Here is a 21,379-nt window from a genome sequence, read left to right on the forward strand (position 1 = left end):
TTTTAACATTTTTTCTGCTGGTTCATATTTTTCTTTATTTACGCATTTTTACACACATAAATAAATATACATACCCAGGACATGCCGATTACAGCCAAATTGAGCCAAGACTGTCCATATATTTGCTAACGGAATAAAATATTTTTCGACGCGCGGAATTCAACGGGTGATCTCTCGCTGCGCAGCGCGGATCTGCTCATTCCGCTACAACAGCGCATAATATTCAGCATACTAACAGTGAGCTATTCATACACACACTTACCACTAAAAATGCGCTGATCTTGGGGAAACATCAGCCTCTTCTCTGCTTTGCGAGCGGACCCGTGATACGGCGGGAACTGATCACATGGCTTCCCTCTTGTCGCGATGCGCTGGATCGTAACATGCCATTTGCCCTTCGGGGTGTAGTCGCCCGTGCCCATGCGCGTGTGCTTGCCTTCTGACGGGGCAGTTTGGACATCGTGTGCTTTCGCCGGAAAGATTCCGTTTAGGTTACAGAGTGGGCAAACGCCCCTTCACTCGTTGCAGAGACCCCGTTAGCGAAAAGAGCGCGCTGCTCAAACACAGTGAAGTAACAACTGTAACCCTTGTTAGTTCGCGCTCCTCGTGTGCCCACCTCTGCGTGTGCTCCATGCATTCTTTGTGTTTGAGAATCGCAATAATTGTGCAGCTGTGAACGCTGTTAGTACGCACTCGTTCTGTGTGCTCTTTTCTTGCGTCTTTTGTCCTTGGATAACGTGCTCCAAGTTTCGATCTGCTTTCCATTCTTCGCGTAACACCCAAATATGTAGCTATCGAGTTAATTGCTTGGTGGTTACGGCGAATTTGTGACCTTTTTCTTGCCACCAGAGAATCAATATGCACAAACCAATAGCAAAAAAAAAATGCATAGCCGCGTTCCTTGGCTAGCGGGAAGGTAGTGCAACGTTGGGCAGCCTGCTTTGTTTTTGTATATTGATCTAATTTCCCCCCTTCTTATTCCACCTGTATTTTCACTCCTTTCTTCTCTTGTGTTTATGTGTATTTTCGCATTTCCCTATCTCTATCTTTGTTTGTCTTGCTCACTTTTTTCTTTCTATTCATTTCCTTTTTTTCTTATCTATTTGTTAATTCTCACCTTTTTACTACCGCTTTCTCTATTTTTGATTTTTCTCTTTCTTGCTCGATTTGTCTCCTCTTTTTTTTATCTCCTTTCTGCGCCAGTTTTTTTCTTCATATATTTTTCTCTGTTTATTTCATTCCATGTTTTCTACCTCATTTTTTTCATTTATCAGTTTGTACTCGTTCTCTAGCCCATTCCACTAATTGCATTCTAAGCCAGACAATTTGGCACACGTGTTCTAGGAATAAAATAGAAGACGGGGAAGAACCTGAAGAGAGTATGGCATGTAAGGCACAACGTGCCTTAGGCCTGATTCGTAGAATGACCTGCAGATGCTATGGTTTACGCAGGGACACTCTGGTTATGATTTACAAAATGTATATGCGTCCCATTCTAGAATTTAGATGGGAAATGATTTAGACTCCAACCAAAAGTTTCGAAGAAACCCGACGTTTCGAAACCGACTTGGTTCCTTCCTCCGGAGTTACTGCGGGACTACGTAGCAGCGGCGTCTTCAAAGCATTCGCGGGGTGGATAATGACCCCCTCCCCCACTTCTCTCTCTCTCTCTCGTTTTGTGGTGAAGCGCAGTCCATCTGTATGCACTAGGGGAAGAGTTCCGAGGGAGCGGTTGTTGGTATGGGCTGTCCTGTGTATGTGCCACGACTCGAGCAATAACCTTCTGCTCCAGTTCGGCTCGCTTTCAAAGATGGTCATTGCTTCGAAATTTATCCGGTGATCCAACGTCTCAGCATGTTCGGCGACTGCGGTGCGCTCTTTGTAGGGCTTTCACGTATCGTTGGCGTGTTGCTTCAGTCGTTCCGGGAGGATTTTTGTCTCGCCAATATACGAAGAAGGGCACTCGGCGCACGAAATTTTCTAAACGACGCCGTGGGTCCTGTTCATTGTTAGCCGGGCTTTCGGGCGGGGAAGGAGGTGCCCCAGCGTACACGAAGGCACGTGCGCGATGCGCACGTGCCTTCGTGTACGCTGGGCCTTCGTGTACGAGCAATATCTGCATGAAGCCAGGATTCTGATCCTAGAATGATAGTCGGACTATTCATTTCAACAAGGTTAAAAATTCATCACTTTTACTGCATAAAATTCTGCAATTCACAATTATAAAAGAAATAACCGACCTATTCGCTTTTGAATCCTAACAATCCGCCCACACGATCTGGTCCTGGGCAGCATCGTAGATGTACTTCACTTTATAATATAAAAAGTCGTGAACTGAAGTTTTCTTTTGTCAGTTTCACCTTGATTCTTCTTCGCGTAATCGTAAAGGCGCTTACACGTTCTACGTACATTCTCTGAAAAGTCTTCTGATATGCTAATAGATGAGCCTTTTAATATCCTAGCATTGGAAAGTACTAACTGCTTGTCTTTACACGAGAGAAACCTCATAATTATTGGCCTCTTTTTGTTCAGACTGTACCTTCCAAGAAGAAATGCTCTGTCTATGAAAACTTTATTACAGTGTAGTTTCCTTTCACAAATTTTAGTTATGTTCTCAACTTTTTCGTGTGTTTCGTGCCCTTGGTCATCTAGCACACTATCAAATATTAGGTTGCACCTCCCACTACAATTTTGAAGTTCATAAACCTTTTCAACAAGCGATCTTATTTGGGCCTGTTGCTTTTCACACGACTGTTTCACTTTCATTACAACACCGTGCAAATCTTCTAGTTTAGCCAGTGCAGTTTCTAACCTACTAATTCGTATGTTCAGGCTCGAAATGGCAGACTTGCTTTCGGCTTGATTTTTCTCAATAGTACCCAGTTCTCTCTTTATTTCTTTTTTGACATTCAACTAGCTGTTTAAGCATTGTATCATCGCAACATCCCCGCATATGAGTAAGAATAAGAAGTAAAATGCAAAACGGTGCAGTAGCTTGAACCAATAGCGTCTACAATAAATGGGTCGCGAATGACACGTATGTGCTCTTATACTATCGAAAAGCACAGGACCTGGCGCAGGCAACATAAAAAAAATATCGAGTACTGTATGTGGCGTTCAGACTAACCTGCACAAGCAAAAGCATGCTCGTGAGTGACGCAGTCATAGTCGAGCTGGTGCCACGCCCCAAAGACACATTGAAATGCCGATGTATATGTAGGCTGTAGTTATGCACAGTGACATTCGAGGGTTCGTTGACTGGTATCGCGCAATGTCCAGAAGAAGCGGTGATGATCTGTGCGCCACATATTTCGTTACCTCCTTCAATGCCTTCCCAAAAAAATGGGCGATAGTACAATCGCCCGCCGAAGATGCGGGTTTCCAAGATTCATCCTGCCAATATGCAAATAAATGGCAGGAAACTGAAGTGACGAGAACCTGCACAAGGAAAAGCATCCTCGTGAGCGACGCAGTCATAGTCGAGCCGGTCCCGCGCCCCCAACGACCCAGACTCTGTTTTTCTAGCTCAATGAGCACGTGTTTATACACCACAAAATAATTTCGTTCAGAAGCAACTAGACAGAATAAACATGATGATTCGACATATCAGCAGCAAACGTGCGAAATCAACATCTTATCATAAAATGTGATGAGATTTTCTCTATAAGCCTAAATTTATATCACACAGGGTCCTAAATAGCCACATGCAAGATTACCTTGCACACGTGGAAACAAATTATCTAATGGCCACTGATGCTTCAGTAATAGACGAAGAGGCAGGAGTAGGTATTCGGTATTTACTCTCCTTGACTTGACTGGTCGTTTTCAGTAAGACTACCAGACTCCGCAGCTTTTTTTGAAGCTCAACTTTTGGCATTTGTTCTAGCACTACTAAAACTAACTTTGGACACCCACATTGCTATAATATTTACAGACTCCTTGTCCATATGTACGTCACTGACAGCTTCATCTAAATCAGATGCCTTTACAACATTTCTTACGCTAATTCTTCGACAGCTGAAGCTCTTAAATTACTATGGGTACCTGGACATTGCGGGTTAGAAGTAAATGAAATAGCAGACTCGTTAGCACAAATTGCATAAATGGCCCAACACTTTGTGTGCTTCCGGTGCTGGCCAGTATGACGGTGACAACATATCGAAAATTTTCGCTCAGCGCTGATGCCATAGAATCAGTAACACCGTGTACTGAATTCAGACATTTGAAACATCGGTAGAAATCCGAGTGGTGTCATACTAGATAACTGGAAGTCATGCTAATGAATTACAATGTCGTGTGCCCCCTTTAAATCTATATTCACACAGGGCTGGTCAGGGAATATCTCCCCTATCCAGCTTTTGTACAGATCTGGAATCAATAGAGCATCATTTTTGTCATGTCGCCGTTACAGACTATTAAGAAAACGTCTCCTTGTTATCCCATTTGCCAATCTTGGGTTGCCCTTCATCATTAAGAATATACTCTCCTTTGGTGCTTTAATTCTGGGCTACAGCCACAGGAATGCTTTTGAAGCCGTTTGTAGCTATCTACACAAAAGAAAACGATTGCGCTTCTAAACTCCTAGCTGTATATTTGTGATTATCGTATTATTAAGCAAATAGTAAACATAAATTTTAAACATGTTGAAACTTACAGCAATTTCAATTCAAGATATATAATATTCTGTCTGTTCGAAATGGCGAAAAGGAGTGATTGCACTCTTTCTTTATTTGTGTTTGATTTTTCCCCTTTCTGTTAGGATTACGCATCATTTGAAACGACTTAAATTTCATATCCTCAATTCTTGACCGATCCCCCTGAGTCATAGTTGAGGCATCATCATCATCATCGTGAAGAGGAACGGTCACTATGGCACTGGGAAAACTTCCGGTGAATGAGAACAGTGCTGTAATAATTACTGATTCGCTCTCGGCATGCACTGCTTTAACCACTTCTCATGCCTCTCGACTCACCATGACGTTACGATCTTTAGCCCCGTCTCAGCTGAAGTACCTGAAATTAGTATGCATCCCAGGTCACTGTGGGTTAACATTAAATGAAATGACCGACGCCTTAGCCCACTCATCGCCAGATCTCCCAATAGTTCAGGTTCTCCCGGTCGTAGAATACTTCAGCGGAATCAGGTTTAGAAGATTAACTAGTGAGACAAATAGAATGAAAGCAATAACCACGTCGACTAAATATAGTCACCTAAAATTTCCATGGAAATCGCAGTGGAGCCATTCTCGACAATCAGAAGTGACGATCAACAGATTTCGATGTCGTGACCCACCAATAAACCTTTACTGGTACAGGGCTGGTCTTACAATATCACCCCTCTGCCAACTCCGCGGAGAACTGGAAAATATTGCACATTACTTTTTGTCATGTTCAAGATACTTTCGTATTAGAACTCGACTTCTAATTACTTCTATTGTAAAATTAGGCTTGACCTTATTGAAGGAAAAAGTTTTAACCTTTGATGCCTCAGGATTAAGACAATGCCACAAGGATACCTTTGATACTGTGTGCAAATTCATTATAAGTACTCAACGAGTACTATTTTAATCTGGCATTTCAAATTATTCGTTATTTCATTTAATTAACATCTACATTTTCAAAATTGTTCCCATCAGGTTAATATAGCAGTCTGCAATACAAAATCAAAGGCATGTTACCTATAGGTAAATTGAATACTTTACGCGGTATGGCAATTTAATTTCTTTATTTTTGGTGTTTAACTTCATATCATGCCTATAATAAAGTTTAACGGTCTCAACATTGCATTCTTGGCCGGTCCCCCAAAGTGGGTGAGTGCCATTTAGCTAGGTAAACAAAGAAGGAAGAAAATAGCGCACTCCAATTTATTAGCTTTGGCTCTTTTTATGTTGTTTTTATTTTTACATTAGTCTTATTATAATAACAATTCATTACACATAGTTTAAATGATCACAGAAAAACTGCACTACACTTTCTTGGCCAATCCCCCTGAGTGGGTATGAGCCAACCTCCCAGGGAAACAAAACAAAACAAAAAACAATTTATTAGCATGATATTTTCTGGTTCACTCCGCACAAACTAACAGTCGGCTAAAGCAGCTACGCTGATTAAAAATTGAAGATCGCAACAGCAGTAATAAACGCAAGTAGTAGGCGATGAAAAATAACTGCATGCGGCCCAACTTACTTTTGTCTGGATGATGCAGCACAGCTATGAGCCTAGTCGGAAACAGGTATTACTTAAGAGTCGCTTAAGGAACACAAAGACAAAAAATAAATACATGCTGCATTTGTATGTACCTCTTTTTCGCCCCTCTGTTTCTTTGGCGCTTCTTATGATACCGTGCTGTGCACAGTGAGAGGTACAGTTATTTTTATTTCTTAGCTTGGTTTTTTGCACGTTCACTTTTCTCGAGACGTGCAGATTATTCTTCCTCCATCTCCTCGGCCCGCTGCCTTCACTTGCTTTCGTTCTGACGAAAAATCATGGCCTCTTTTAATCTCTCCGATTCACTTTCCTAATTTGCGACAGACCTCACCCAGCCACCCCTTCTATAAACACGATGCAATGCCGGCTCCTCCTTCGTTGTACCATGGTTTCACCATACCTTCCTTTGACGTCATGCCGAATGGCGTGGTGCCATGGGTGGTGGCGCTGACAGTTACGGCAGTTGCTAGGCAACGACGCAGCTCACAATGCGGCTAACCGCCGCAGCGAAACAGTGAGAATACGGCTATTCCTCTGTTGTCGCAACGTGGTTTCATCGTCTTCTCCTGTAATCTCATGCGAGATCAAGCAGTGAGCGGTGGCCCTCCGAGTTCCGGCAGTTGCTAGGCAACGGTGCAGTTCGCGATGCGGCTATCAGCGACAGTGAAACGGCGAGAATACGGTTCCTCTTCTGTTGATGCAGCGTTTTCACCGACTCCTCCAGTGACCTCTACCAGATGCGGTGGTAAGCGGTGGTGCTGTCAGAACCGGCAGTTGCTAGGCAACGGTGCCGCTCGTGGTGCGGCCATCGGCCACAGCGAAACGGCGAAATCACGCGTCCTTCTCTGTTGTTACAACGGTGTTTCACTGTCTCCTCTTTTGACCTCATGTCATATGGCGTGATGAGAGGTGCCTGTTAGTTCTGGCAGTTACTATTCAACGGTGCAGGTTGCGGTGTGTCCATCAGCCACAGCGAAACGGCGAGTATACGGCTTCTTCTCTGTTGTTTCAACGGGCTTTCACCATGCTCCTGTGACCTCACGCCAGATGGCGTAGTGAACGGGGGCACTGACAGTTCTGGCAGTTGCTAGGCAACGGCGACTCGTGGTGCGGCCATCGGCCACAGCAAAACAGCGAGAATACAGCTCATCCTGTGTAGTTGCAACGTGGTATGATAACTGTCTCCTCCAGAGACCTCATGCCATATTTGCGGTGAGCAGTGGCGTTGATAGTTCTGGCAGTTGCTGAGCAATGGCGCTGCTTGAGAGGTGGCGATTGACCACAGCAAAATGGCGAGAATACGGCTCCTCATCTGATTTTGCACCGTTTTTACCGTCTCCTCCTGTTACTTCTTGCCAGACGGCGCGGTGACCGATGGCGCTGCCAGTTCCGGCAGTTGCTAGGGAACCACACACCTCGCTGTGCGGCTATCGGTCACAGCAAAACGGAGAAAATACGGTTATTCTCTGTTGTTTTAACGTGGTTTCACCGTCTCTTCCTGTGACTTCATGCCAGATAGTGCGGTCAGTGGCGACGCTGTCAGTTCCGACAGTTGTCAGCCAACGGTGCTGCTCGCGATTTGGCTAGTGGCCACAACAAAATGGCTAGAATACGGCTCCTCTTCTGATATTGCACCGTTATCACCGTCTCTTACTGTGAGCTCATGCCAGATGGGGTGGTGAGCGATGGTGCCGTCAGTTCCGGCAGTTGCTAGGCAACAGCGCAGCTCATGGTGCAGCTATGGGCCATACCGAAGCAGCGTGAATGCGGCTCCTTCTCGGTTGCAACATGGTTTCACCGTGTCCTCTTTTGACCTCATGCCAGATGACGCAGTGCGCGGAAGCGCTGCCAGTTCCGGCAGTTGCTAGGCAACGGCGCAGCTTGCAGTGCAACCATCGGTCATAGATAAACGGCGAGAATACGACTCCTTCTCTGTTGTTGCACCGTGGTTGCATCGTCTCTTCCTGTGAGCTCATGCCAGATGGCGCGGTGAGCAGAGGTGCTGCTACTTTCCGCAGTTGCTAGGCAATGGCCCAACTCGGGATGCGGCTATTGGCCACAGCGAAATGGTGAGAATATGGCTCCTCTTCTGCTGTTGCACCGTTTTCCCGGTCCCCTCCTGTGACCTCATGCCAGGTGGCGTGGTGAGCGATGGCGCTGCCAGTTCCGACAGTCGCTATGCAGCTGCCTTCGGCGACAGCAAATTGGCAAGAATACGGCTTCTTCTCTGTTTATGCAGCGTGGTTTCACTGTTTCTTCCTGTAAGATGCTTCTATGTGGCGAGGTGAAAGGTGGCACTGCCAGTTCCGGCAGTTACTAGGGAACCGATTACTCACATCATGGTGCGGTCATGGACCACCATGAAAATGCGAGAATATGGTCAATGCAGCGCTCGCTAGAAAAATCTTTCCTTTTGTTTTCTTCGTTAGTCGTTTTCTATAGCGCTACAGCATTTTTCAAGCATATGTTCTTTGGACTCCAATTGGTTGTGCCTGAATATTTTGAACATGCAAATAAAACTACGTGAAGGGCGCGTATTTTACGACGTTAGGGGCCCGATGATGCTGATAAAAAAGGCTACCTCATTATTGTTGCATGACTATCCTTTTTTTTTTCTTTTTACAGTCTACGCCCGGTAAAGAAACGTGAGTATGCCCTTCTTTACTTTGTAGGTGTAGGTAAAGGTTGCTGTTTCTTTATTTTTAATTTTAAAGAGTGGAACTGAGGTATCGGCTTTCCTAAAAGGTCGTCCATAACAAAATTTTGGGATATGAGAAATTCATCGGATAGGATATTGGTTAGAACAATTTGATGGTGTAGTTTTTGTTCTTGTAATAAGCTGAGGGAATGCTCACAAATGTAGATGTTTGTGATAAAGCTTCTCTTGCGTTTTAAAAGGAACCCTACCTAAGATGTATCGCCACGCATTTTAGGCCACATAACTCACTGTTTGACAAAGAATGTGTTTATCATTGCGCATATGATGACTACAAAATATTTCATCAACTATTCTGGTCGCTTGGGCATTATCACTATTACACAAACAAAATTGCTACGCTAAGCAATTGTTAGAAAAGACGAGCTACCACCGTCTACTGTTTTGCTACTGAATATCAACCAGTGTGACTGGTATGTAAAATATTATTTACAAACGAAGATGTTTTATGTGGCTCCCGGTATAAAGCGAATTTTTTATGGGTATTCCTGAACTATGTTTGTTATGCCTGGGTCTCATAGGTACGGCTGCTATACAGCCGATGTTCTGAAACATACTAAAATATAGAGGCTGTACATTTCTAGCATTGGAATTTACTTTAGGCGTAGCTTTATAGAAACGTTTGGCTTACACATCTACATGAAAACACACATGTTAAGCGAGCAAAGTCCTGTTATTTTATTGTGCGCGAAGTGACCTATTTGAATTTTGATTCCATCAAAGAACTATGTTACAATGTCGCCTAACAGAAGCGCGCATGCAAGTTGATACCATGCATCGCATTTTAGAGCGTATAAATAAAACAAAACTTGAGCCTACTTTGAGCAAAACCGAAAAACAAAACACATATCCACCACGTGATTCACGCGACCGACACAACTGCCGATTAAGTCGCCAGTGGGATCGTTGTAGTTTGATATCACGCATTTTTTGGAGCTATCTCAGTTTTCATTAGAGCCCGTCAGTTGTTGGTGCACCCTGCTCTTTCTTATACACTGTCTCCAAATTTCAGGAAGTTATGCGGTGATAAGTCGACCGAACATGCTCGGGCGCAAAGTCAGGGTAGTTTAGAAAATATCAGCTTATACATCACTCGGTAAACAATGCGTTCGAATACTCATTACATGCCGTATAGAACGCGCTCGTTTCAAAGAACGAAAGTCTAGGCAATCTAATAAATGTGACGCAGTTGTCGAACTTGGAATTATTTTTACTACAATGCAGAAGAAGCTCATTCATTCGAACTCAAAGGAGACTGTAAAATTGTTCGATTTAGGAGGAGTTTTATTTAGTGGGTGGGCGCTAGATTGAAGGGACAGCGCCTGACGCTGCGCAAGCGCAACCTAAATGCACCTCTTGGCTCGTTATTGAGAAGGAGGCGCTACTACACGTTTGTGCAAGGGATTACGTAAACTAACTTCATGGAGTTCTAACTGTGAACAGAATGGGTTTTTCCAGAAATCACAGCGCCACGCCTTCCCCTGGTGGATCGGCGCTGGGGCATTATGGGAGAGCGGAGCGCCGGCGGTCAGAGCAGACGACGCTTTCCCGCTTTCGCATGCTTCCATCGCACGCCATGAGTGGTTGTGGCTGGTGTAAGGAGCTGATATTGTGAAAAAAAGGCTACTTCTGACAGCTCTGACTTTCATTCGTGCATACTACACTGAGTTGCTCATTGTAAATAAGCTTGATCGTCACTCAACATGCCGAAGAAGAAAAACAGCCAGGCACGCGCGGATCGAAGGCAAAGCACTGTCACAGCGAAAGTTGGAACAGTGGCATTTCACACTCTTTTCTAATCACTAGTTCGGGAAATTCTGCAAGCGCACTTGCCTGATGCCCACTACGTAATAAAAATTTTAGGGTGGCAGGCCAGCATTCGCTATGCTATTTTTCGTCATTAATCATAGAAGCGTGGTATCTGCTATTTTATTGCGAAGAATTTTGTGCCAATCGCTCATGCAGTAACTCACGACGATGAGGAATTATGCCTGAAGTGGGTATGCACCACAGTTATTGGCTGAACAACAGCAAGCTTTTGTAATAAGTTGGAGCATTGAACGACCCACTCGTCAAGCTATTTCCTTTGTGCGACGTCTGCTTGTTCTTTTGCTGTTTTAAAACGCGTTATAATTCGTATTAACGCGATTGCTTTCCCAACATCAAGCCTGCCTAAGACAAGTTTGCCAACAAGTTTCAAACACCGGCGTGACTCAGTGGTAGAATACTGGGCTGGCACTCATAGAACCTGGGTTCTAGCCTCACTTTGTCTTTGGTGCTAGGTTTTTTTCTCTAATTTTATGCGATGTGGTTACGGACACCAGCGGCGGCGGCGGCTGCGGACAACTGCGAGTGACCCGAGTTATGATCTCATAACAGCTTTCGCTGTAACAAGCTGCGGACACACTTGCTCGGTTTTTTAATGTGGTAATGCGCGAAAGTAACCGTACGTTTCATTCATTGCATACCCCCCACGGTAGTCTAGTGGCTAAGGCACTCGGCTGCTGAGCCGCGAGTCGCGGTATCGAATCCCGGCCATGGCGGCCGCATATTCGATGGAGGTGAAAATGCATGAGATCCCGTTTGCTTTGATTCGGGTGCACGTTAAAGAAGCCCAGGTGGACGAAATTTCTGAAGCCCTCCACTACGGCATCTCTCATAATCATATGGTGGTTTTGGGACGTTAAACGCCGACAATTATATCATTCGTGCACTGCTTGGTGCTACTTCATGGCTTCAATTTTTGAGATCGTGCAACTAAGTTGTACCTTTGTTAAGATGTCTTTGTCCTCACTGTGATTACGGGGTTGGGATTTTACACCTGCAGCTTACCGTGTCATCAACTACGCGAATTAATTAAAGCAAGAAACTTATATACTTCGTCAAAAACTGACAGGGTGCACTATCGATCCAACTAAGACGATTAGATGGGGAAAGCCACCTTCTTTTTCTTCTCAGTTGATGCACTGATCCTACCTCGCCTTTCTATGATGGTCAGCAGGAAGTTTTCCGTGGGTGCGAACCCGTCTTGCATATCGGCTGGGGCAGGAGAAGAGAATTGGTTTAGCTTGGTCATGGGAAAATCAAAATGTGGCTCGAAGGGGGGGCCAGTGCCCTTTTTGAACCCCCCGACTGACGCCCCTTCCCGCTACCATCCACACGAGTGTTTGAAAACTTGCTGTACCTCGCGACTTTTGCACTGCCTCCAAAATCGGAGGCAGTGCAAAACAGATTATCCATAGCCTCCATGATCAGACGATATTTGACCAAGTTCGGATGTCATGCATTCACGTGATTCACGTGAAGTCATGTCATGTTTTAAGGACGTCATTATTTTTGGCGATGTCTGACATCATATATGTTGTCATCAGGTGATGGTATTTTGACGATCACTCGACGCCGCCGACGCGGGGGGACGCAAACGGTGAAGTTTTATGTTTGATGAGGCATCTAAGGTTTTAGTCTAAAAACAAAAAAAAATTAGCATATTTGGTTTTGGCGTCCCACGGCGGCAGCGTCAACAAGAGTGATACAAAATCCATTGCATCATGGCGTCACCCTAGGACGTCATCATGAGAGCACGGATCACCAGATGTGTAAGGTCATCATGGTGGTCCCATGATCACGTCATTCAGACGACATCATCGCTTCGCACTGCTCTTTGATCGGCTAACCAATCACGGAGGAAGAGCGGAGCCAGGTTAGGTGCTGAAAGTTTGCAATGGCTTCAGCTATAGAAACAGTAAAAAGCCATTTTAAGTACAGCAAACATTCAAATGAGGGGGGGGGGGAACTGGCGGTGGGGAGGACAAATAAATTTACTGAACAAAAGGAAGCAGACGGCTGTCGCCTTCAGGTCACCTTGGGTGAATGCATAAGAAACCCTGTGAGTTTTTAAAATTTTTTATTGCACTGCTGCATAGTGTTTGCTGTTTACTGCATGGTTAGGTTCAATCAGATCATAAACCTAGAGGCTGCACCTATTTTGGCTTAACGCCTCTTACTTTTGCTTTGTTTTTCTGTGTCAAGGCAAACAGCGCTAGTTGTGATTTTATTATTATCAATACAAAAGCTACAGTTCCCGTCAGTTTCTTTTACAACATGCGCTGATGTAAGCGCTGCTGTAACTATCTATACCCTTCCACACTGATTAAAGCTTTCACAATTGCTTTTAAAGTCGGTCTCACAATTAACAACCTTTCACAGCATTACATATCAACGTTTTCTAGATTAAACCATAAGTGCTTAGATAATGAGTGCTTATTAGCACCGTAAGAATGGTCATCCTGCAGAATGTTCTTTTATGAGTACGCCTGCAATGAGTCCTTCAGATGTTTTGTCCATAGCCTTTTTGGAAAAGGTGACAGGAAAGGTTGTATGTTTCCAGCAGCTTGGAGAGGCATCTGTTCAAACGACAAATTACTAAATTAGCAAAATCATAAATTGTAATGAAACAAGAGATCGCGGCAGCTTAAACAGTAATATAATATTGTGCGAACAATTCACCCTGACCCTCATTCCGTTATATCTTCCTTACAATTGTCAACTAGTCACGACCTCTTGCGCAATGAGGTTTACAAGTCTTGAGTTATTCTGCAGCTCACAGTCGTGGAAACAGGAACTACGCAGCGACAGCATGTTTTACGCTGTTTGAACAAAAATACTGCATGCGAAGTATCCGCTCTATGGACGTGCTCGTGGATGGTTTTCACTACTCTGGGCGTCTTAAGTTGAAAGTTTCTCACACACATCATTTGAAACAGGCAAATAGTATTCAAATATGCATGGCATAGTGGGGCTCAAGCCCATTTATAAGTGTGGGATTTCGACTTTGATTATCATTTGAGAAGTGCATGGTCTTGCACTGCGTATCACGCGGAAGCATATCACGAGTGATAGTGACTAACATAAAGTACTAATAATAAAGCTGTACGGTCATACTGACAATATAGCGAACGAGGAAAGCTTCCGATACAAGAAAATACGATCAACAAAGCACAGGGGACTCGCCGCGAAAGCCGAATAAAGTTTCTAATTCAATAAGCCTTTTCGTGGGTACGTGAGCATTTTCCTGGGCCATTAATAGGCCAACGATACTAGCATTTCTTGGCTCCTTGTTGCTCTGGGTGGTGCCTCTTCTTTGAGTGCAGATTGAAACATGGCTATTATGTGCGATATTCCCGCAACGATACGTTCGTACACCCGTGCATGATGGGAAACGAGCTAAGCCAATGCTTCCGCGAGCAGACGACACTCTGCTGGCGCTCCGGCTTCCCATAATGCTTTGCACCCGCCGTAGGGGGCGCGCGCCAATTGCTAAAAAGGTCCATTGACTGAGAAGTCAATGATATTTCATAGACAAGCATGCACAAAATTCATGGGAGCAAGCAGCTCTATCGTGGAAGATATGACGCTACTGATTCACTAAAACACGTTTATTTACACGAAAGATTTGACGCAACCAAAATAAGAGAAATGAATTATTTGCATCGAATTCCGTTTGTTTTGTCGTGACTCCGTGAGCTTTCATCTGTGCAGCCTAATAGCCGTAGCACTGCGTGCCGATTCTATTCTGCCGAGAAATGCTGTGGTTTCGTTGTTTTTTAATTCGATAAATTTTGGTTTGACTTGGTTTTGCAACACTTTGTGAGCCCCTTGGACCAATTTCTGCTAGTAACAATAAAAACCGGAAGTGTCAAGTTTCAATGAACCATTGTGAATGTCGACGCGTAAAAATCATCGAGAGATTTTTCCCCATAGAGATATACAGGGTTGTGCTGGGATCAGGGCTTCAGTTCTAAATAACACGTAAGTTCAAATTACCCGTGAATTTGAATTAACTAGGGTTCGCTAAGGTTGTTGCACTCAACAAGTGCCGTCATAGGATGTGACATATCTAATAAGCTGTCTTGTCGACACGCTAAAATTCCGGCTGTATCAACGTGCGTGCTTCCGCAGTCCCGGTTTTGTCGAGCAGGACACAGAGTGCTCACTTGAGGGGCAACCAATGCCGCTGCTGGTGACAATTCAGAATTGTGATTTACCCTAGAGCATTATACTCTCCTTTATGTTATGTGTATGGCTGCAGAAGTGTTGTGATCGGAACGTGGCCATATGTTGGCGATTCTTGAGTTTCGACAAGTGTCGATACGAAGTGAAACTTCTACTTTTCATCGAGACTATTTCGCCTTCTGGATCGTGCAGAAAACAGCCAGTTTGAAATCCTACGTTAGGTGCGGGTGCACGTGCAGTGTGCCATGAATGACGTCTGTGTACACTTCTCACTATCAGAAGACATTTTCACCTATGCGGCGTCTCGCGCAGGGCCCCGTCTGCTTATTTTTTCTACAACATTTCATTTTCTGGCAATTCATTGCCGCTTTAGTGATATTATTACGAGGCAGTGGGCATGGGTGCACTCCGTCGTAGACGCATTGATGAAGAAGAAGCGGATTCGGTGCACGAGATCCTAGCAGCCCTGGGGTATCACACCTACCTGAAAATATTGCAAATACACTGCTTTCTCTCTTCCGTGTATTTGTAATCCCCGTAACAAATTCGTGGACGTGCGGGGTAACAAAGCGCCATACAACAGAGCTCCGCAGTGGTCGTCAAATCGAAGTTTCCGTGATGGAACACGAGACTGATCCCACGGCCACCTCTCCATCGGCCTCGGCGACGCCTGCATCATCCACAGCAACGCCTCCACAAGCCCCACCCCAACCCACGTACGTACTGATGCATCCGAAACATCCAGGAACGTTATGCGGTACGGACGAAGTTGATGTTGATGACTGGATAGCTGACTACGAACGTACCAGTGCGCTCAACCGGTATGACCCGACTCACATGCTGGCCAACATGCTGTTTTACCCGAAAGGCATGGCCAAAATATGGTACGAGAACCATGAGGAGGAGATCGGCAGTTGGGACACATTCAAGGAGAAGCTTCGCGACTTATTTGGGAAGCCCATCGGTCGAAAGGCAGCTGCAATGAAGGAGTTGTCTATGCGTGCTCAGACGTCCACAGAGCCGTATACCTCGTATATACAGGGCGTGGTGACTCTATGTCGTAAAGTCGACAACGACATGTCGGAGTCAGATAAGGTTGGCAACGTCCTCAAATGGATAGCGGACGATGCGTTCAACCTGCTAATGTGCCGGAACAACGCGACCGTCGAGGAAATTATTCAGGAATGCCGGCGTTTTGAACAGTCCAAAAGCAGGCGTATTTGAATATCATTCACTCAACTACCGAACACCGCTGCGACGTCCTCCTGCGAAGATGCACTGACCTCTCATCGGCAGTCTTCACCGGCGTCTGAAATTACGCGAACCATCCGGCGGAAAATCAAAGCAATTACACCTGCTCTTCTCAGCAACGGCCACGTCTATTCATAAGTACCTCAGGTTTGCTCAGTACAGTCGATTGTGCGGGAAGAACTCATCAATTTGGGCATCGATGTCTGCGCCGTTGCTCAGTCTCGACCAATTGGCTTCCGTTCAAGGTACCACCTCGCCCCAGGTCACTGCCCCAGGAACGGCCTTTTCCACGCTCTCGCAATCCGGCAGAATGGCGAACAGCGGATGATCGGGCGATCTGCTCTAACTGCCACCGCATAGGGCACGTCGCACGGTATTGCTGCAACCATTGGTCTTCGTCCCGAACGCAGTATAACACTGCTCGCCGCGCCGACAGCTACCGCTTTTTTCCCAGCCTCCTGCACCAATCCCCGACAGCTACCCCCACTTTCCACCCTTCGATCCCCTGATACGCAGCACAGCCGCTCACCGTCGCCTCGACGTCATCACTCTCGTTCGCCGCCTGCACGTCACCCATTGCCCCTTCTCCTATACGACAACGCCCGACCTCTCTGCTCAATTCTCATCAGGGAAACTAAGCCGTGCAACTCTTAGAGGTGAAGCTGCATCTTCGATACCGACCTCGAATTCTCTCCTTGTACTGCCGACACGACGAAATTTGATCGACGTAGACGTTGACGGTCTGACTTTTTCTGCGCCTATTGAGACAGGGCGCATATTTCTGTGATGAGTGCCCGACTTCGTCGCCGCGTGAAGGAAGTTCTTACACCGGCTGCTTCTGGCATTATTCGTGTCACCGACGGAAGAAGTATTGCCTTCACAGGAATGTGCACAGCACGTATCACAATCACCGATTACCTCACATCTGTTCTGTTTGCAGTCATTGAGGAGGGCCCTAATGACCTGATTCTTGGATTGGATTTCTTGTCCACTCATTCCGCTCTCATCGACTGTGCAACCTGCGTTTTCCTACTTGAACTGCCTCGACTTGGGGCCGTTCCGTCCTCACCGTCACACCGCTTGTGCGCTGTTGATTATGTTCGGCTGTCACCGCAAGCCACCACGTTTGTGGCCTTAACGATATCACCAGCTCTTCCTGACGGTGACTACATCGTGTCTCCATTAGTGGATGTGCTCTTGGAGCGAAGCGTTGCTTTGCCGCATACCATCGTGACTATCGCGGACAACTACGTTCAGCTTCCGCTTCTCAACTTTAGTAGTTTGACCCAAGTTCTCCCGCAAGGCATTTCATTAGGCCATGTTTCCCCACTTGATGCATGTAACATCGTGGCATTAGACCCTGAAGACTGCTCGTCCCCTGTTTCAGCCCGCCGAGCAAACGCACCTTCCGATGAAATCACGATGATGATTGCCCGTGATCTTCTGCCCTGTCAGGCTGCGCAACTCCACCACGTTCTGACCACCTACCCAGATATTTTCGACATCAATGACAGCCCTTTAGGTCCAACGTCCGTCGTGCGTCATCAAATACATACCGGCGATGCTAGTCCTGTTAGATGGCGACCATATTGTGTTTCCCAGTCCGAATGGAAGGTAATGCAACGAGAAGTCGAGAAGATGCTCTCCAAAGGAGTCATAGAGGCCTCTTCAAGTACATGGGCGTCACCTGTTGTTTTAGCAAAAAGAAGGATGGCAGTTGGAAATTTTGCGTTGACTACCATGCCTTGAACAAGATAACCCGCAAAGACGTATATCCGCTGCCACGAATCGACGACGCCCTTGACTGCCTTCATGACGCGCGATACTTCTAATCTATAGATCTGCGTTCGGGCTATTGGCAAATTTTTGTCGATGACTTAGACCGCGAAAAAACGGCCTTTGTCGCAGAGGACGGCTTTTATCAGTTCAAGGTTAGGCCTATTGCGCTGTGCAACGCCCCGGCAACGTTCGAACGCATGATGGACTCTCTCCTCCGTGGTTATAAATGGTCCATTTGCCATTGCTACCTTGACGATGTGATTGTTTTCCCCCAACATATGAAAGCCACCTAGCTCGTTTGTCGACCATTCTAGCCGGTTTTCGTTGAGCGGGACTCCAGCTGAACTCGAAAAAGTGCGATTTCGGCCGACAAAAAATCACGGTCCTGGGTCATCGTGTAAGTGCTGCTGGCGTCTAACCTGACCCTGACAAGATTATCGCTGTCAAGAACTTTCCTATGCCTTCTGCTACCGAAGATGTTTGTTGATTCGTGGGCTTATGCTCGTACTTGCGACGTTTTATACGTGATTTCGCTACAATTGCACGACCACTCACTGATCTTCTCAAAAAGAATGCGCCCTTCTCGTGGGGCCAAGACCAAGTAGCTGCGTTTTCCACGCTGATCCAGCTGCTCACTTCACCACCAATATTGGCTCACTTCGACCCGTCCGCGATGACTGAAGTTCGCACAGACGCCAGTGCTCACGGCATCGGCGCCGTCCTCGCTCAACACCAAGGGGGCCAAACGCGTGTTATTGCGTACGCCAGCCGCCTTCTCTCCACATCTGAGCGAAACCATTCGATAACGGAGTGCGAGTGTCTTGCGTTGGTCTGGGCTGTAGCGAAATTTCGCGCCTACTTGTATGGCCGGGAGTTTTCAATTAGTATGAACAACCACGCTCTGTTGGTTGTCGTCGCTCAAGGACCCAACTGGTCGCCAAGGTCACTGGGCTCCACGTCTCCAGGAGTATAACTTCGACGCAATTTATAAGTCTGGCAGATTACACAAAGATTCCGATTGTCTCTCGCGTTATCCGTTGGACCCTGTTAGCATCGCCGTCCATGAGAGCGATTTTTGTGTGCTCGCCATATCCGATTTGCGCTACATCGGTACAGAGCAGCGCCAGGACGCAACCCTCAAGACGGTCATTGAGCGAGTATCTTCAAGACATTCTGACCTTTCGCTTCATCGATATGTCCTCCACAACGAAATTCTGTACCACTGCAACATGAAGCCTGATGGCCAAGGACTTTTTTTAGTTATTCCCCGATACCTGCGTGCCACCATTCTTCAACATCTGCATGACGCTCCGACGGCAGGACACCTGGGTTTTTCACGCACCTATCCCCGCGTGCGGCAATGGTTTTTTGGCCTGGCCTGTATAAATTTGTGCGCCGCTATGTCGCTGCTTGCGAGCGCTGCCAGCGTCGCAAACGTCCTGCTTTCCGTAGGGCTGGCCTGCTCCAACGTATCGACATTCCCCCGGAACCATTATTCCACGTTGGCCTCGACTTGCTCGGACCTTTCCCAACGTCCATGTCAGGCCACAAAGGGATCACTGTCGCAACTGACTATGCGACCAGATATGCTGTAACTCGTGCCTTGCCAAGTAGCTACGCTACAGACGTCGCAGACTTTCTACTGAATGACGACATTCTGCGGCATGGGGCCCCATGCCAGCTTCTGACGGATCGTGGCCGCTGCTTCATCGCAAAAGTTATCGACGACATCCTCCGTAGCTGCTCTACCGAACATCACCTTACTACTGCCTACCATCCTCAGACCAACGGTCTCACAGAGTGCGTCAACCGAACTCTTACAGATATGTAGGCCATGTACGTCTCTGCTGATCGCCGTGACTGGGACGCAATGCTCCCCTACGTTACGTTTGCGTACAATTCATCAAGGCATGACACCGCCAGCTATTCTCCGTTCTTTCTTCTGTACGGCCGCCACCATGCCTTGCAATTCGACACACTACTTCCTTCTGATACTACCAAACCAACGTTGTATGCTCAGGACGTTGCTTCTCGAGCCCGCGTCGCTCGCCAAATTGCGCACACTATGCTCAGTGCTTCTAACGCCTCACAAAAAGTCCGCTACTATGACTGACACCGCGATGTTGACTACCCTGCTGACTTCCTCGTTCTACTTTGGACGCCGCATCGGCGTGAAGGCTTGTGCGGGAAGCTCCTTCCACAATACACCGGGCCCTACAAAGTTCTCCGCAAGGTCACTGACGTCGACTACCGCATCACTCCCGTGTAACCACACTCATCTTCTGTCACACCACCTACTGATGTTGTTCATGTGTCGCAACTAAAACACTACTACACTGCCAGTCCTGATTGACTTAGCGGCGCCGTGACGGCGCTTCGTCCGCCGGGGGTGATATTACGAGGGAGGTGGGCATGGCTCCGCCCCGTCGTAGACGCATCGATGAAGAAGAAGCGGATTCGGCGCACGAGATCCTAGCATCTCTGGGGTGTCGTACCTACCTTTAAATATTGCAAATACAGTGCTTTCTCTCTTCCGTGTAGTTGTTCTCCCCGTAACAATATTTTTCGGTTGGGTAGATTAATAAACACAACTCAGTGAGAGTTCAATTTCAAGCAATGCTGTGTCTATATACATAACTTGCAGATTTTGACATTGTACGCAAAACAACCTGGTGATAGTTATATAGCACGAAAATGTGGCTCTCGAAAGTTCACTGGTCACGTGCACATAGTTATATGCATCGTTTTTATTGCGATAGCATTTGTATGGATACTCTCGGCTAGATTTTGCCGCCGGTGTCGGAATTGATGTTGGCGTCGGCGTCACTTTCTGTATATGTACACGTATGCGTATCTATATATATAAAAACGCAAGAACAAAATAATCCACAAAAAGACTCTGGCACGTGTAATAGACCGTGAGACCTCTAAACAATGGGTGCGAGGCGTTAAATACTGAGCCACGGAGGAGCACGTCTTTAACGTTAAAACGGCAAGCTATTTATATCTACCACTTTCCGCCAAAGACGGACATCCGGGGGGGGGGGGGGGGGCTATGATGTTTTCAGCATTACAGAAAAATGGCAAGATGGCGCAATCAGTGTGCGTTGCCACATCGCTATGAAGTGGCGATGTGCACTCTCATCTTCGACGCGTACTTTGCCCCGCGGAGAAGAGGAGGGTGGATGCTAACTCGCGTGTCTTTATTTCGTGGTGGGGTGTGGGGGGATCGTACGTCTTGGCTGGCCTAGAACTTTCACCAATACGATTCTGTTCTGGTTACCGGGCAAAAAAAGGTCTCTGAAATCGTTGCACTGTCTCTGTTTGCGAAAAGGGCGCGTTTTTCACACACAGCGAAGTAACAACTGAGAAGGTTAATCGCATTCATCTGTACCTGTTAGTTCAGTTCATGTG

The 21,379-nt window shown here is 46.4% G+C and overlaps 1 protein-coding gene across 1 annotated transcript in view; it reads left to right on the top strand.

Moving 5' to 3' along the window:
• The window catches only part of LOC142777444 (uncharacterized), a 68,285-nt gene that overhangs the window by 32,245 nt on the left and 14,661 nt on the right, over positions 1-21,379 (top strand). Inside the window, exon 5 of the mRNA XM_075881867.1 lies at positions 8,833-8,852. Within this exon, the coding sequence (XP_075737982.1) occupies positions 8,833-8,852 (20 nt within the window). The remainder of the gene's footprint in view (positions 1-8,832; positions 8,853-21,379) is intronic.

Source organism: Rhipicephalus microplus, chromosome X (genome assembly GCF_043290135.1).
Source record: "Rhipicephalus microplus isolate Deutch F79 chromosome X, USDA_Rmic, whole genome shotgun sequence".
NCBI classification, from domain to species: Eukaryota; Metazoa; Arthropoda; class Arachnida; order Ixodida; family Ixodidae; genus Rhipicephalus; species Rhipicephalus microplus.